Below are 16,718 nucleotides of genomic sequence, written 5' to 3'. Positions count from 1 at the left end.
GAATTAACTAGCAACTTTGTTGACTGGCAATGTGGCAACGTAAACAAAAGGGATTTGATGACTCTATAGGCAGCTTTTGCAGGTTTAGCAATGTTTTGTTGAACTGCTACAACGGATTCCACTGGTTTTGTGGTTGTCAATAGTTTATAAACCATCCTGAGCTCAAGCTGATATAAGCTCCGCCCACTTATGTGCCAATCACAAATCTCAACACTGTTGGTGCTGGACTTGTGATTGGATGAGTGAGCGGAACTTGTCTTCACACACGACATTCTGGGTGCTTCCGCAGATGCTTGATGTAGCAGTACTATTTTTATGTTTTTTCGTCGTGTTTAGGCATTCGTCGTCCTGGTCAAAGAGACGTTACAGTGCGATATGTATCATGAGACTGTAGAAACGGAATTATTTTGAAAAAAAAAAATCACAAATCTGTGCTTTTCCGTGAATAACGGAGGATACGTTCAAAACCAACCAATTGGATTGACGAATTTATATGAATGCCAAATCACGATTATGTGGCGGTCCACTGGCTATCATTAAATGGGACGGATTATGGAAAATGCACTTTTTGATGCCTCGTATATAAATAGTCGGCGCTCTGGATCTTTTAATCATTACTCTTTTCTGCCACTCAGCCAGTTCAATCAAAATAGGATTGATCACATAAACTATTGACAGCTAGGAGAAAAACTAATCAGAGCATGTGCCACCGCAATGTGAGGTGTACTGCACCAGTGGTTTATTAATTAATTGTGATTTAACAAGCAGCAGCACGGTGGGCTAGCGGTTAGCACATCTCCGCCACAGTTGAAAGGTCCTGTGTTCGAATGTCAGCTCAGAACTTCACGTGGGCCATTTGCATCCCCCAAAACACGCCTGAATTGAAAACTTATTGTCCGTGATTGAGAGTTGTTGTTTATAGATGGCCTGTGATTGACTGAAACCCAGTCCAGGGCGGACCCCACTTCTCTCACCAAATGCCGGATGACACTGAGGGCACTAAACTTGTTCTTAAAGGTCCACTGTCATCAAATGCATGATTTTTACTATGTTATTAATGAAGAAACAGCAGCCAGTATGGACCCATCCGTTTTTTTTTTTTTTCACCACAAAACATGATTTTTACGTGTATGGCTTTTTGTAACCCCGCAATGAAAATCCTCTCGAGGGATTTGTTTTCGAGAAGAAACAGGAAGTGACGTACAGGGCAGTAGCGCACTTTAGCAATCTCGTATGTTTCTACTAGTTTAACCTGTTGTAAGGTCGCTCGTTGTTCCTTCGTGTTAGCCAAAATGCCGGCTCGTTGTATTGCTGGATATTGATCGAACACTCGGGAGGATGGATTCACTCTTCATACTTTTCCAAAAGACCCGGTTCGTCGTGAAAAATGGGCATATTTATTTTTTTGTATGGACATTGAAGCGAATAATGTTATATGTATTTTTCATTGCAATATCTATTTTAGAATGTTTTATGACACTTGACCTTTAAGGGTGAATTTGAATGATTGTTTGTTCAAAGGTTCTCCGCTATTGATCCGTGACCATTCTTGGGTGGATCCCCCTTCTCTCGCCAAAAGTCACCTGGCATTAAAATCTGGAAATTGCCCGCAGGTGTGAATGTTTTTTTGTCTATATGGGCCTTGAAAATTGGCCTTCAACCACTGCAGGGTGTACCCTGCCAAACGTGACTCCGATTTGAATATAAATTGTCCGTAGGTGTGAGTTTGACCGTGAATGATTGGTTGTCTTGACATACCCTGCGATTGACTGGTGACTAATCCGAGGTTTACCCAGCTCCTCTCGCCAAAAGTCAGCTGGGATCGATTCGGCCCAGCTTCACCATCGACCCTAATGAGGACAAGCAGTATGGAAAATGCACGGATGGACGAATTTAACAAGCGCAGAGCGTCTAACGTGTCCGATGTTGCCTTGTGGTGCGAGTGCTGTGTCAGTCCACACGCTGGCCGATGGGACGTGAGGATCTGAACAAACACATTACGGTTGCCATTAGTTTCCTCTCATCACCGGGGGTGAGGGGGAGGCGGCGTCTAGAAAAGAGGACTTTGTGCAAATCCTTCAGTTCATTTAAGAGCCTTCTTTAAAACAAATAAATAAGTTATGTTTATAGATAACGTATTTTTTTTTTATTTATATTAAAGATGGCTCTTAAATGAACATGATGCGTTGATAGGGGGCGTGTAAACGACTGCCCCAAGGCCACGGAGAGAAGGCAAAAATGAAAAAGGGAGAGCGCGTTCCTCCTCCCCGCTGCCGCCGCAAATATGCCTGCACATCTTTTTGCTTTGTCTCCGCGTCCCTGCATTGTCAGCACGCCGGCTATAGAAATATTTTGGCAGGCTGCTGGTTGTTTTCATTTTCACAAAAGATGTATCTGAGGGGGAAAGAGCGGTTGGAGGGACGGCGCAATCGGTGGGAAACGGTGCGGAGAGACGGCGTCAAGTCAGGCGGACGTTTAAGCAAAGTGGACAGAATTGGTTGTGTGGAGGAGGAAAAATGAAAAACTGCAGATGTGGGTGGGGGAGGGGGGGTGAGGAATGAAGAAGCCGAGGTAAGAGATCAATGTGCAGACGAGGTGAGTCAGGTGAAGGGAGGAATTGGGGTGAGGAATCAATGAAAAGGAGACTGGGGTAACCACTTCGGAACACCCCCCCCCCCCTCCCTCTTCCAATCTAAACAGCAGGAGGAAGCTGTAAATCAACCTAATGTGGCCGAGCTGTAATTCAGACCAGCAGGGCGGGGGCGCTGGCGCTGGGGGCCGAACGGCGGGAGTTTACAAAACGCGAGTGCTTTAATCAGCGCGCCGATCCGAAGATACCGCCGACCCCCGTCCTCCCTGCCCCAATCACTTGACTTCCTGTCAGTCACGCACGGCTGGAGCTGGACCAATGGCGGCACGTCAAGGTATCCGGACGGTTCCTGGCGTTTTTTTTTTTTTTTTTTTTTGGGGGGGGGGACTCTTTGCTGCTGCCAACAAGAGTATTACTCATCCTGACTAGAAAGGTTGGAATGAGGCTTTTCATTCGGAACATCGAGGCACAAATGTGATAGATTTGTTAAAGGTTGGACATTAAAGAGTTCAGGGATCAAGTTCTACAATGGCTCATCAGAAACATATGGTGGGAAGATGACACACATGCAGAGGAGGGGAAACCTTAACCAACCCTGCGAGGGCAGAAAAACTGTGAGAAACGGTCAAGTTATCGAGCAATTGCATCATATAGCCGAAATCAGAAATTCTTCCCTCCAGAAAAAAGTCAGACCGTGAAAACTGAAAAGGATAGCATATTTATAAGTCGGGAGAGGAAAAGGTAAAGGGTGAAGAATCTTAAACTGTGTTGGGCTAGGAGGAAAAAAACTGAATTTGATGCTCGCGCCAAAATTTCTTGCAGTGAACCAGCGTTAATTGGCCATTCACAATCCCTACCGAGCATACATCGGAATTGGTCTGCAGAATCTAACATCTGTTTGCTAGGAAAAAATGAAACCTTGTGCTGCTATTGGTCGTCACCAAAGAAGTGTAGGTTTTTAACAATAATAATAATATTACGGCGCAACTTGTGGTTGCGGGGGATGACTGAAGTGGATATCACAAGTAGCGAGGTAGGAAGCGGTCGGCTTGTCTTTGCGTAATTAGCAAAACATAATGGCTAGCCCGCTCGTAGACATCAGCACACGAGATAGGTAACGCTTTCTTTACTATGAGAATTCTTGAGCATTTGTAGTAGGATGTAACGAGGGTTTCATTCTATTAAGATACGCATCTTATCGTCCTCGGGGACGGGGGATCGCTCGTGCGCGAGGCTGCCAGAACACTCAAAGACGGGAGTTCATCGACACCGGCGGCGAGCCGTCCCCTCCGCTCGCCGCCAGCCTCGCGGCAAACAATGACGACCGAGAGCACAAGGACGCAGATGTTAGCTTCCTGCTGGCACCAGCTGTGCCAGCCTCTGATACACAAGCCTCATGGACTCTCAGCCTCAGAAGGGGGGCTTAAGAGCACGGTGACACCAAGAAAGCAGCCAACACTGGGAGTTAAACGTAGAGTAGAAGAAGAGAGGAAAAAAACAAATCTGAAATATGTATGAAATGAGCACAAAAGCCTTTCAAAGGGCTATTACGCTCGCGGGAACAGGCAGAGGATTTAACACCCCTCCGTTTGTTTAAAGCGCAGTTATTTGTGGGTGACAGGATCCTAACAATTCTGCGAATAATGCTGGCTTGTCTGCGTGACTGCACCATCAGCGCACCCTTTGTTAAGACTCCGTATTGTTCCAGTCACTCAGTCCACATGCAGCGGCCTTTAAAAAAAAAAAAAAAAAAGAAAAACAATACTTTTTAAAAAATTCTCCATTTAGCTTTTTCCCGCAACAATAATTTGTTTTGTCGCGCGCGCACACAGAAGTGCCATTGTGAGCATGCTAATAGCCGCTCAGGCAGTGAGAGGAAGGAAAGCACATGACTGAACTCACTTTAAAAGAGAACGATTTTTATTATTTTATTTGGATTGCATGTTCGTGCACCTGCTGCACACAGCAGATAGCAGCCAATAAGTTGAAGGAATGGGAGAGGCGCAAAAGGGAAAGGGGGGAATAAAATTGTACGGCCGCCAATGTAATCCTAAATGTGCTCTGTCAGGTAGTAGCTGTGATTATGCTCCTGGTTTGTAACAACCTCTTCCTTCCTGCGCCTGCTCGCGAAACACACAACAACCTCAGCGTGACCATCGGCGCTGGTTTGCGGTTCACTGTTAAGTTTAAACACCCGTACCTACAGAATGCTGCAGCTCGCGTTCTGACCAAAACGCAGCGGTCAGAGCATATAACGCTTCCGGTCAGCTTTAGAATAGATTCTAAAGTTCTGCTACTGGTCTATAAATCACTCAATGATTTTAGGTTCTGAATCCATGAAAGAAATGCTTACGGAATGCAAACCCAGATGGGCTCTGAGATCGACTGACTCGGGTCAAATAGTGGAGCGCAGAGTCCAAAGCAAACATGGCGAAGCACCAGTTAGCTATTATGCTGCACACAAATGGAAGAAGTTGCCAACACAGGTGAGGTCAGCCCCAAGTGTCAATGTTTTTTAATCCAGGTTGAAAACGCTTCTTTTTTTTTTTTCTCATGCTTTTTAGAATATATCCACTTTTTGCTCATATTACTTGCACTGTATTCGGTTTTAATTTCATTTTTTTAAAAATATTTTGTTTGTCATTTATTATTATTTTTATCCCATTTGAAATGTTTTATCTCTTTGTTTTCAAATGCCTTTAATCACGTAAAGCACATTGAGATACCTCGTGTATGAAATGCGCTGTACAAATAAATTTGCTTTGGTTACAGTATAATCGGGCCGCATTTGAGCTTTTTCTCGTCCATTCTGATCAAAGTCAGAAAAGGAACGTTTATCAAGAGTCATTTTATCCTGGACTATGGTGGAAGGGTGTTTTTTTTTCATCCCAGTTTACATGGAAACGCTCGGGAGCAACAATCGTGAATGGTAAACCTGTACAAGCTGTACAGTCACAAATTCTTGTGTGTGGTCAACGCTGACGCGGCCAAGCTAGCGACCCCGCGGTCAGGGCGGGAGACTCGTCGGTAAACTAAACACATTCCACCAATCGAGATGGATTCAAGCATTTTAACTCCCATCTGATCAATCGTTAGTAAAGCCCTGATTACCCAATAGCGCCTGAGATTAGCCATTGTTTTACGGTGTGGGATGGAAGCCATCTATTTGTGTAACGTCATAAGATGAGTTGGAAATAATACCAGAATGTTACTTTGTGACATGTCTACGTTTGAAGCCGTCTATCTAGGCCAGAGATTCTCAAACAGTGTGCCGGGGTACATTAGTGTGCCGTGAGCGCTCTTCAGGTGTGCCGTGGGAAGTTAACCAATTTTATGTAATTGCTAAAAAAAATACATTTATTCCAAGAAATAATGTATCGTTGTTCATCAATTTATGCCAATGAGGCACAATGACAGGCAGAACAAAAAAAAATCCTCTTCTATTAGATGGCAGGAAGTACATACAGGAATTAATCGATCCATTTTTTGGTGACATTTTCTTTTGTTGGTGTGCCGTGGGATTTTTCAATTGTAAAATATGAGCCTTGGCTCTATAAAGGTTGGAAATCACTGATCTAGGCAACTAAAATATTTAAGCAGTGCGTCATCTACTTACATTTTTTCATTATTTGCCCAAGGGCGCGGTCACTAACCCCCGACAATACGATGATATTTGTACAATATGGATAAGTGTTTTAGTTACTGCAACAGAAGTACACGTAAGCTTGTTTACTATTTGGTAAGCGCTTTCTCGTACTGGGCCACATGTTTGGCCGTCGCCCTGCCTTGGCTTCGGATCGGCCGCGTGCCACTTTAAATTAGTTGCCGGCAGAGCGAGAGATGGCCCGCCCTCATCTTTTCGCAACGTGCATTAGTACGCCACTCAGAGCCTCATACCGCCCGAGGTTAAACACAAATTATATCATTTCTGTCGTCCAATCAAATCACGCCGACCCCTCCTGACTCGCCCGGACGCCTAATGAAATATGACGTGGCGCAAACGCGGCTGACGCTAATCGGCCCTGACGCGCCATCAGATGGCCGTGACCCCGTGAACCTGTCTGACAAGTGAGTCGAGTGGTGGGAACAGGATACAACGCCGAGGAGATCAAAAGGAGATATACTGTATTAAAACAAAAAAAAAAAAAAAAAAACAGTGACAGGGGAATGGGAAATTAGAAGTTGCAGGAAGCTTAAGCCCGTTACACACGTTTCACGATCGGCTCTCCGCTGACGTGAATCAAAAGTCAGCAAAGGTCCGATTGGCAAATGTCTCAAAAAGATTATCATGAGCGATTATCCGTTGCTGTGGGGTGTTAAATGGGATTTTTATCCCCCCTGATCATAACTGACAATTAGAAATGTTGACCTTGTTTAGCAGTTACAATTGCGAATTGTCGAACACCAAGTTGGGCTTTGGCACTCTCCGTAATTCCGATGTTAAATAGAGTGCTAGCCAATTTAGCGGGATACAAACATAGTGATGATCAGACTGAATTTGAGCATTTCCCCTTCCTTCCGATCAAAGTCAGCAAAAGATCAATTATTGCATGTCGCTGAAAGATTATCCTGTGGTGTGACGGGTGTTCAGAGGGATTTTTTTCCCCCTCTCAGATCCGTTTGTAAAATGTTCAAACAACTAATCGTAAATGTTAAAGCGTGAGTATGTTTCGATCGCAAATCCTTGTGTGCGGTCAACGCCGAGTTCGCGGAGTCGCAGGCAAGTGATTGTGATGTGAATCGGAACCGGAAAATCTTGCTGTTGCCAGACACAAATATAGAAGCAAAAGGTCGGTGTTAATTGTCAATCACCACAATAAAAACGACAAGGGCAAAAGTTTGCTAGCCAAAGAAAGTCTGTTGTGTTGCTCATCTCCAGCACAGACAACTGACGATTATTTTTTTCCTCATTACGTTTGGGATTGCTCACATTTTAAAAATCCCCCTACGGTGTTGAGAGTTGGTTCGTGTGGGCCTTACTTAAAGGGGAAATCCACTGGTTTGCATGAACAGTGTATCCAGTAGGTCATGTAGTATGTACTCTATTTTGACAATGATTTTTATCGACAATTACAATTTTTCAGGGGCGCTGCCACTTTTGCGAGTCACATGACCTCCGTGCACGGATGTGACGTGTTACGTGCCGCAACGAAGGCTCGATTAGATGGGACACCATTTATGCCCACCACTGATTTCTCGGATTTATACTCATCTGATGAAGGAATAAGCAGTATCGGTTGACCGGGAAGACGGAGGAATACTTCCATACACAGCCGTGAGCGGCATCCGGGTCTCGGGGGAGCCGTGAGCTCGCTCCCTGGCGAGCGAGCTCCAGGGCTCGGGGAGCGAGCTCACGGCTCGGCCGCTGGGTTGATCGGGAAGTCGGAGGAATACTTCCATACAGCGGTGCTCACGGCTGTGTATGGAAGTATTCCTCCGTCTTCCCGATCAACCGATACTGCTATTTCTTCATCAGATGAGGATAAATCCGAGAAATCAGCGCCGGGCATAAATAGTTTGCCACGTAATCGAGCCTTTGTTGCGGCACGTAACACGTCACGTCCGCGCACGGAGGTCATGTGACTCGCGAAAATGGCAACGCCCCTGAAAATTCCTAATTGTTGGTTAAAAAAAATTCTCAAAACACGTTTAAACGGGAGGATTTAACACCACATTGTCACAATCGATTACATATTACATGACCTATTGGATACATTGTTCATGTAAAGCAGTGGATTTCCCCTTCAGGTTATCAAGCAAAATGGTGAATGTGGCCATCCGCGTACTAGTTATAGTTTTATTTAATTACTGGGTGATCATTGCATTTGTATGCTCCCGTTTCCGATAACACTCAAGCCACAGAGTTGCTATCTGGGCTCACGATGGCGCGCGGTCCGCATTGGCAAGATAGCGGCATTATCGTGCGGAACAGGCACCAGAAGGGAAGCAGGAGAAGAACCGAGGTATAGTGTGGCTGTAAGCGGACGCCTGGCGCTCGTCACCCTTTGGTGCACCCCTGCCAGGACAGCCTTTGTGGTGCCTCTGACATGATCGCATGGCGTAAGATCAGCTCTGGCTTTAATTAAGCCCGACTTGACAGCGTACAGAGATGGATGGTGTAATAGAACGGGCCTCTCTGTGTTCCATGTAAAGTGGGACTCCGGCAACACTATAAACAAGACCATTTGCAAAAAAAAAAAAAAAAAAAGAGATGAGATAAAGAGTGCCCGACTTTGTCTCGTTGCCTCTTTGGAAGCTGGCAGCATTGCATGACAGGTAATGGAAGCGCGAGTGGGGTTTGAAGTGTAATTCAGCCGTGGTGCAAAGCCCTCCGATGGCCTCAAAAGTGCGCACTCGTGTTAAGGCGGCTCTTTCCCAACTGAAGTCGTACAGGTACTTTATTTTGGCAAATGTACACCGCGGACCGAAGCCTGTTGTGCGAGTCAAAGCCAAAGCCGAAGAGCTTGTTTGTCCTCACCTTGGTCAATGGAAGAGGTTGGGGGGGGGGGTAGGGAAAAAAAAACAAAACCTCAAGGTAACTACACATATACCGATAATCAGGCCAATTTTGATGCCGATTGACCGTTCTGATCAGTGTCGACCAAGACTCGGTCATTGGATGTGATTGGTCTGTGGTGTGTTCAGAGGGATTTTAATTTCTCTGTGATCTGCTTGGGAAAAAATTCAGGGTCGACAATCCTTCCGTCCATCCATTCATTTTCTGAGCCGCGTATCCTCACAAGGGTCGCAGGAGTGGCGGAGCCTATCCCGGCTGTCAACGGGCAGGAGGCGGGGTACACCCTGAACTGGCACATTGAGACAGTCATAAATGTTGAAGCTGTTTAATGTAGCCTATCGGATCATCCAGGTCACGGATATCCTCAACGGTTGAGTCAAGGCAACCGGGTGGGTCTTGCAATCATTTTGTCATGAAAGCGATTGTGACAATCGCGCTGACGTCCCAACGCGTTGGCTCCGCGAACGAGCGAAAGGAATTAACGACACATTTATTCTTTTTGCTGATTTCAGTTAAAAATGGTCCTGTGTAAGCACGTCTTTATCTGTGGGGCGGCAACTGGTTTGAGTACCGGTGCTTTATTTCCTCAAACGGACGCCTCCCTTTTTCCCATAAAAAAAAAAAAATCCATTATTGGTAATAACCGTCCATAGACGCTATCGTTTACACAAGGATATCAAAGAGTTAACAGCTGACCCCATCTAAAAATCAAAACAATAGCAAAACTGGGCAACTCCACACAAAAAAAAAGTGTGACATGAACGAGTTCCCTTTGAATTTTTTGCACAATTTTGTGGTTATGTTCCAGGGAGTCGTGTTTTTTTTTTTTTTTCCTCCGCATTTACTCGAACCTTTTTATCTTTTTCTGAACGCTTAATTTTACCTGTCGTAAAAAAAAAAAAAAATCCTTCCAAAAATGTCTCTATCTTGCTTTCTCTCTCTATCTGTTACTCTCTCAATTTCTCTCTCTCCACCTCTGTCTCAATATCTCCATCTCTTTCCCTCTCTATTGATCCATCTCACTCGCAGTCTTGCTTTCCATCTTTGTCTCGATCTGACTTCATCCGTCTATCTCTGTCTCTCCCTTTCTCCATCCATCTCTCTGTGTATTTCTCTTCGGCTGTCTCTTTCTTTAAATATCTCCTGAGCTCTTTTTCTCTCTCTCTCTCTACTGCTCTTTTTCTCCATTTCTTGCTCTGTCTCTCCATCTCCTATCTCTCTGTCGCCCTACACCCCTTTTTCTATCACAATCCTTCCCTCTCACGATCCCTCCATATCTCTATCTACCCTCTATCGAGCTCTCTATCTTTAGTTCTCTATCAATCTATCTCGTTCCGGCGCTTTCTATTCTCTTTCTCGTTCTTTCTCTCTCTGCCTTTTTCTCTTGATTTTGTAGTTATCTTTTGCTCTATCTCTCACTCTCTATATAGGGTTAGGGTCTATTGCTTTAACTATCTATCTCTATCCAGCTAGATATACCGTCATCTAGAGTATCTCTCTTCTCTAGCTTTTTTTTTTATCTCTGTCATCTATCGAGCCAGCCAGCCATCTGCATTATGTCCATAACAGGTACAGTTAATGAGTTTTTGCTCGTTTTAACGTGTAAATCCATTATCAACCCGAGCTTTATGTATTATCACCGTAAATATAACGTGATGGAATTATAATGCCGCATAATCTGGTAATGTGGTGGATGCGAATACGTGCAGGCATCCAAACAATAATCTAATAAGGGGGGGAAAAAAAAAGTGTAGTTAATGAGCCATTAGCCACAGTCAATATCATTTCCAGAAGGCCTCGACTGCGCAGGCAGCGCTACAGAGGGAGAATTAGATGTGTGCCAAAATAAAAAGACAAGCTGGAGCGCTCCCCAATCAATGATATTTCCTCGCTCATCCCCGCGCCAACTGTTTCTTCGTCTGTTTTCCCTCCGACGGAAGGTGCGCTGCAATGCAACTGTAGATGTGGCGCTGAGTTAAAATGTTGCAGGCAGCCACCGGGCAGCTCGCACTGTGGAAGGCAAGTCCGGACAGTGACCCAAACTGGTCTGGAGTCGACTGTGCGGTAACGTTTGTTTACTCTCATTTTCTATGTGAGCAAACGCAGTACATGATGAGATTTAACACACTCATTTTTAATATATAGTGTTTCAATTCTTCTTTTCTTTTTTTAATGATAAAAAATACAAATGAAATGATTTTACTTTTTTAAATTTTAAATTATTATTATTATTATTTTTTTTACATATTTTCCCCAAGTTGATGTTCTATAGGTAACATACTCATGTCAAGAAACACGCAGCTCGGACCAAGTCACAAATGGTGACCCATTCCACAATTATACCTGACATCCACAGCCAATACTTTGTCTCCTTTTCCAATTATGCTGAGCATCATTTTTCAATTGCATCATGTTAAAAAAATTATTCCTTCAGTAGGTGAAAAATTTTGTACGTTTTCTGATAGCTGTATTGCAGTACTTTTTAACATTTATGGCAAATAAAACAAAGTGGATGAATGTGATTCCTCCTAAAACAATTTAGAGTTAGATTTATTTTTCTTTTGTATAATGTGAATATATTTTATTTGTATATGTTTTTAATTACACTATTACTATATATTTGTATTTTATGTTTTGCATTAATTTTCTCATTTTGATTTGAGATGGTAATGTTTACAATTACTTGACTTGACTACAGAATTCCACATTTTTCTTTGATTTATTTTTGTACTTTTTGGAAATTCTTTTCATCTATGATGTTTTTATTTTATTTTTGTGAATTTTATTTTTATTTGATTTATTTATTGTATTTAGACTTTACATAATATTTATTATTTTTTTTTTTTTTGTCACAGGGTATGCACATTGGATACATTGCTATTACTGTCGATCTATCATGTTAGTCATCTTAAAAAAAAAAAAAAAAAAAAAAAAAAAAAAACTGAAGTATTGTTCCTCAAAAGCCAATTTAACTGAACTTTGTTAAATTTAATTGATCATTTCATTTCACTCCGCTGGGCAAAATAAAATAATTATCCGCAGTGTGAAGCCAGGTGGCATTCAAATGCCATTCTTTTGTTTGGTGTATAGCTTTGGAAAAAAATAAATTCTTACTGTATACAGTACATGTATTAAGCAGATTGCCGGTTTGAATGCATAAAAACAACAAGAAGCAAAAACAATAATGCGCAATGGAGACGTCTGAATGATTTATCCAGCCACGATCCAACCGGGGATGTCCTTGCCGTATTTACATTTTATCATGGAGGGCAAAGGACGGCACTTTGCGCTCGTCCTCGTCCGAAGCAGGAAACTATCGTTGCTTTTGTGGATACACGCTTGGGCAAACGGTAAACAAAAAGGTTCTGATGAACACGCTCCGTGATAAGTGAAAGATGGCACCCGTTTGGAGCACAATGGCGAGGGACGCGCACAATGCCGTGGATGTTTACGGCGGACAATCCCATTTCCTTCCAACAATTATGAGGGAAATTGAATCTCAGGAAATGTTGCTTTTCTCATCCATTAGACCAAACAATAACATAAGTAATCCCCAAAGGTTTACTCATACACACCAAAAAAAAAAAAAAAAAAAAACATCTGTCTTCAAAGGATGGAGCCAAAAAATGAATGTTAACCTTTGTGGGGGGAGCAGAGGTTTTCTCAAGTAATGTTAGAGGACAGGATAAAAATGTCAAATTAAAAGATTTCAGATGGATTTAAACATTCTGACGAAAGCAAGAACAAACGATCATGTGTAGAATATGATGTGAGAGTTTTTCACATTTATTTTGATTGGATGGTGACCGCATCTCTCTTGAAAATGCTCATTAGTTTACAAGTGTTTATTTTTTTTACATCACTTATTGAAATTATAAATCCGTAACATATTACAATGATGGTATTATACATGCAGTCTTTTATTAATTTTATTTATTTTTCGCTGTATATATTTTATTGGAATAATACATTTGTAATTATGATATATTATTTGAGAGAATTTACTGTAAATTTAGCTTTCATGTTTATCATTTTTTAATTATGTATTTGCTGTATTTTCATATATCCTAAGCATGTATTATTTTGATGTATTTCATTTTTACTAATGTGTACATATTTTCAATTTTTAGTCATTTATTTTTTTACATATTCATATAATATTATACGTATATAAATTTGGATTGTATTTTTTTATAAGTTCAATATTTCCCTTTATGAAATATATTATTATATATGTAATTATTATTATTTATGTATTAATATTTTTGTAAAATATAATCTAATGCGCATACACAAAGGAGGTTATTTTTAATTTTTTTATTTATTTTTTTCTTACTATATTGTTGTCACTACTTATATTTATTATTTATACAATGTAATTTAATTTCAGACCACGGAAAAACTCCAGAAATGTTTTCCAATGTTCTTTGATTTATTTTATTTATTTTTTTAGTCATGTTATATTATTATTTGCTATTCTTTACTGTATTTATAACTTGCACAAGATTTACGTTTCATATCAGGGTATTACATAGATGCACAGTTGAACCCTTTGAACGATGCTCTGACCTTGAGGAAGAAAAACGACAACTTGCCACATTCTCTCTCTCTCTCTCTCTCTCTCTCTCTCTCTCTCTGTCTCTTTCTCTTTCTCTTCCTCCCATCTTCTTCTTGTTCTCCTAAAAGTATCTCGCCTGCCGCCGAGATAAATGATGACCGCTCTGTCGGCGAGCATGACAGCCTACACAAAGATGATATTGAATTGATTTCAGAAATGTTGCCGGACGGGCTGTTTGATGTATGCCGCATGACGTGAATCATAAAAATTCTATTAAAAAACCCTTGAATGGCTGACACCGGAATATTATTTGTGATGATTAATTTGACACAGTCATTACAATGGGAGTCGTTTCAGCACAAGATTGCTTTTTCGCTCCCTGTTGACTCCCCGTGGCTATTTTCTCTCTCTCCGGGTCTCTTTGAGGAGCTGCGATCTGATTGGACTCGCCGTGTTAGCGTTCAAATATGTTTATTCGTTTCTTTTATTTTTTTAGGGGGGGGGGGCTTTGTTTTTCACAATAAATGGCATCAAACAAAAAAAAAAAAAAATGAATCGTAAGCGTGAGTAAAGGTTTTTGAGAGGAGCCGTCAGTTTTCAAAACACCTCCGGGGGACGACGTACAGGGTCACGCAAGACTGCCGAAAGAATCGGAATTGAAAGAACAAATTGCATGAATACCGATAATCTCGTAAAAAAATTGTGCATTTTGCCCACTTCAGAGCGAAGTCTGCAAAGCCCCATTCATCTTTCTAAAAGATTATCCTTTGTGACTATCCTGCCATATGATTGAAGAGTCCCCCCACCCCCCCATTTTGATTTGCTCTGAAAACAATCGAGGTCTGGCTACACCTTTACCGATTATCGAGGCGAATTTGAACATTTTCCCTCTCTTCTAATCAAAGTCAGCAAACGCCCGATTAGCAGACGTCTCCAAAAATCGACCCCGAGTGATTATTTTGCGGTGCGGAAACCTAACCTCAAACATAAAATCCTCATCCTAATAGCAGTCACTCACTTTTGAAAAATGAATGGGTGCGGTCGGTCACGCCCGCAGATATGAAGTTACGGGTGTGGTCCACCAGTCATGCCCGCAGATATAAAGTTGAGTGTGTGTGCTCTGTTTGTAATTATGAGTGTACCCCTTTAAGAGCGGAGGGGGGGGGGCGGTGTTAGCTAAACTAGGAAGTAGAAGTAGGCTGAGCAGCAGCTCGTTGTTAGAGAACGTGTCTGTGTTCCGTGGTTCACTGCGCCGGATCGGTTTTCATGTCCCCTGAGAGTGAGGGAACATTGGTCAAGACTACACAAAATAAGTGAGGTCTTTCAATATCTTTGCATTTCTACTTTTTAGGTGCGTGATTTTTCGTGCTCGACTGTGCAGATTTACGAGTGCGATGGGGCGCGCCCGTCAAATCACAATGACTGTAATTGCGCAGTTACCTCAAGTTTTTTTCATCTTCAGAAAACAACATCAGATAAAAATTGCCTCAGAGTGGTGGTTGATTTTCAAACGTTTACTATTTTCTGTCTGCTAAATGCAAAGTCCGTTGAGTCGGGGTCTGTTAAATCGAGGTTCCACTGTATGGTGTTTCCATTTAGCGCCGGTAATTAGAAGGTATGCCTCACAGTTCAGATTTGGATTTGGGGTTCGAAGCTCAGATCCAGCCTTCTTGGTACTCCAACTCATCCCATTCCAAAAACTCCCGTTTGGTTCACTGAAGACTTTAAACTGTCCATCGGGGCATATGCGAGTGTGAGTGGTTGCTTATATTTGCCGTCTGATTGGCTAGCAACCAGTCCAGAGTGAGCGGGCTCGGACTCACCTGTATCGATCTGCAGGTAGAAATGCAAGCAAACCTCAACCGGTTCCGCTATCGTAACGTTTCTCTGTCATCCTCAGAACTACACAGCTCAGACTGGTGGCGGCAGCGGCAGTAACGGCGGAGGAGCAGGAGGTGGCGGCGGAGGCACCGGCGGCACCAACGGCGGCGGCGGCGGTGGAACGACCGGCGGCAACGGAGCCGGGGATGAAGACTACGAGATCCCCCCGATCACTCCGCCCACCCACCCTGAGCCTCCTCTCCTACACCTGATGGAGCACGACTCCACGGGTTACCTCTGCCATTCGCTGTCACACAACGGCCTCATCAACCCTTATTCGTACCCGGAGCTGCCCACCCTCATGATGTCCAACATGCTGGCGCAAGAAGGACAGCTGGTGTCTGGCCAGATGCCCTCGGTGAGTACAACAACGTGGACCCCGACGTCATATAGACCAGCCATTCTGAAATTACTGTACTCCAGGAAATTATCCAATTTAACTACGTTAGTCGGATTATGCGTTGAGCACAAGTAACGCGTCTGTGTTCGTCTATCTATGCCAGCGACGTCTGCGGACAGGCACGGGGAAAAAAAAAACTTCTTTCACTGGAAGGCAGCAGGTACAGCGAAGGTGTGTAGCCGCTTGTTGCCATTCATACAACAAACTACAGTCGCTGGGATTTGACGGGCGCGTATGCAAATATGTACGGCAGAGCACGAAAAAAACGCGCAAAAGCATTTGTTACGAGTAGAAATAGAGAGATATTGAAAGACATTGCTTATTTTGTGTACTTTTGACCAATGTTCCCTCTCAGCTGCGCCACTGCGCAATTGCGCACTTGTCGCACACTCTCAGCGCACATGAAAACCGATCCAGCGCAGTGAACCGCAGCCTGACGTTTTTGTTTTTTTTTTCGTAAACACGGAAGCACGCGGTCTATAACAACGAGCTGCTGCTCAGCCTTCTTCTACTTTCTAGTTTACCTGACACCGCCCCCTTCCTCTCCTGAAGGGGTACACTAGTTACAAACAGAACACACACCCGCAACTTTATATCTGCGGGCATGACTGGTGGACCACACGCGTAACTTTATATCTGCGGGTGTGACTGACCGCGCCTGTACATTTTTCAAATATGAGTGACGTCTTTTGCCAAAGCTCCTGAAGGATCAAGAATGACGGCACATTTCGCCCACTTTTTCTACCCTCTCTTAAATTAGCCTGTTTTGAGG

General features: G+C 43.0%; 1 protein-coding gene across 7 annotated transcripts in view; it reads left to right on the top strand.

Moving 5' to 3' along the window:
• tox2 (TOX high mobility group box family member 2) overlaps positions 1-16,718 on the top strand; it is a 122,065-nt gene that overhangs the window by 59,864 nt on the left and 45,483 nt on the right. For all 7 annotated transcript variants that reach the window (XM_061833362.1, XM_061833366.1, XM_061833360.1 and 4 more), the window contains one exon: positions 15,566-15,904. In XM_061833362.1, the coding sequence (XP_061689346.1) occupies positions 15,566-15,904 (339 nt within the window). The remainder of the gene's footprint in view (positions 1-15,565; positions 15,905-16,718) is intronic.

This window comes from Syngnathoides biaculeatus, chromosome 10, assembly GCF_019802595.1.
Source record: "Syngnathoides biaculeatus isolate LvHL_M chromosome 10, ASM1980259v1, whole genome shotgun sequence".
Taxonomy (NCBI): domain Eukaryota; kingdom Metazoa; phylum Chordata; class Actinopteri; order Syngnathiformes; family Syngnathidae; genus Syngnathoides; species Syngnathoides biaculeatus.
The sequence above is the reverse complement of the archived record's forward strand: the minus strand, read 5'-3'. Positions and strand labels throughout refer to the sequence as shown.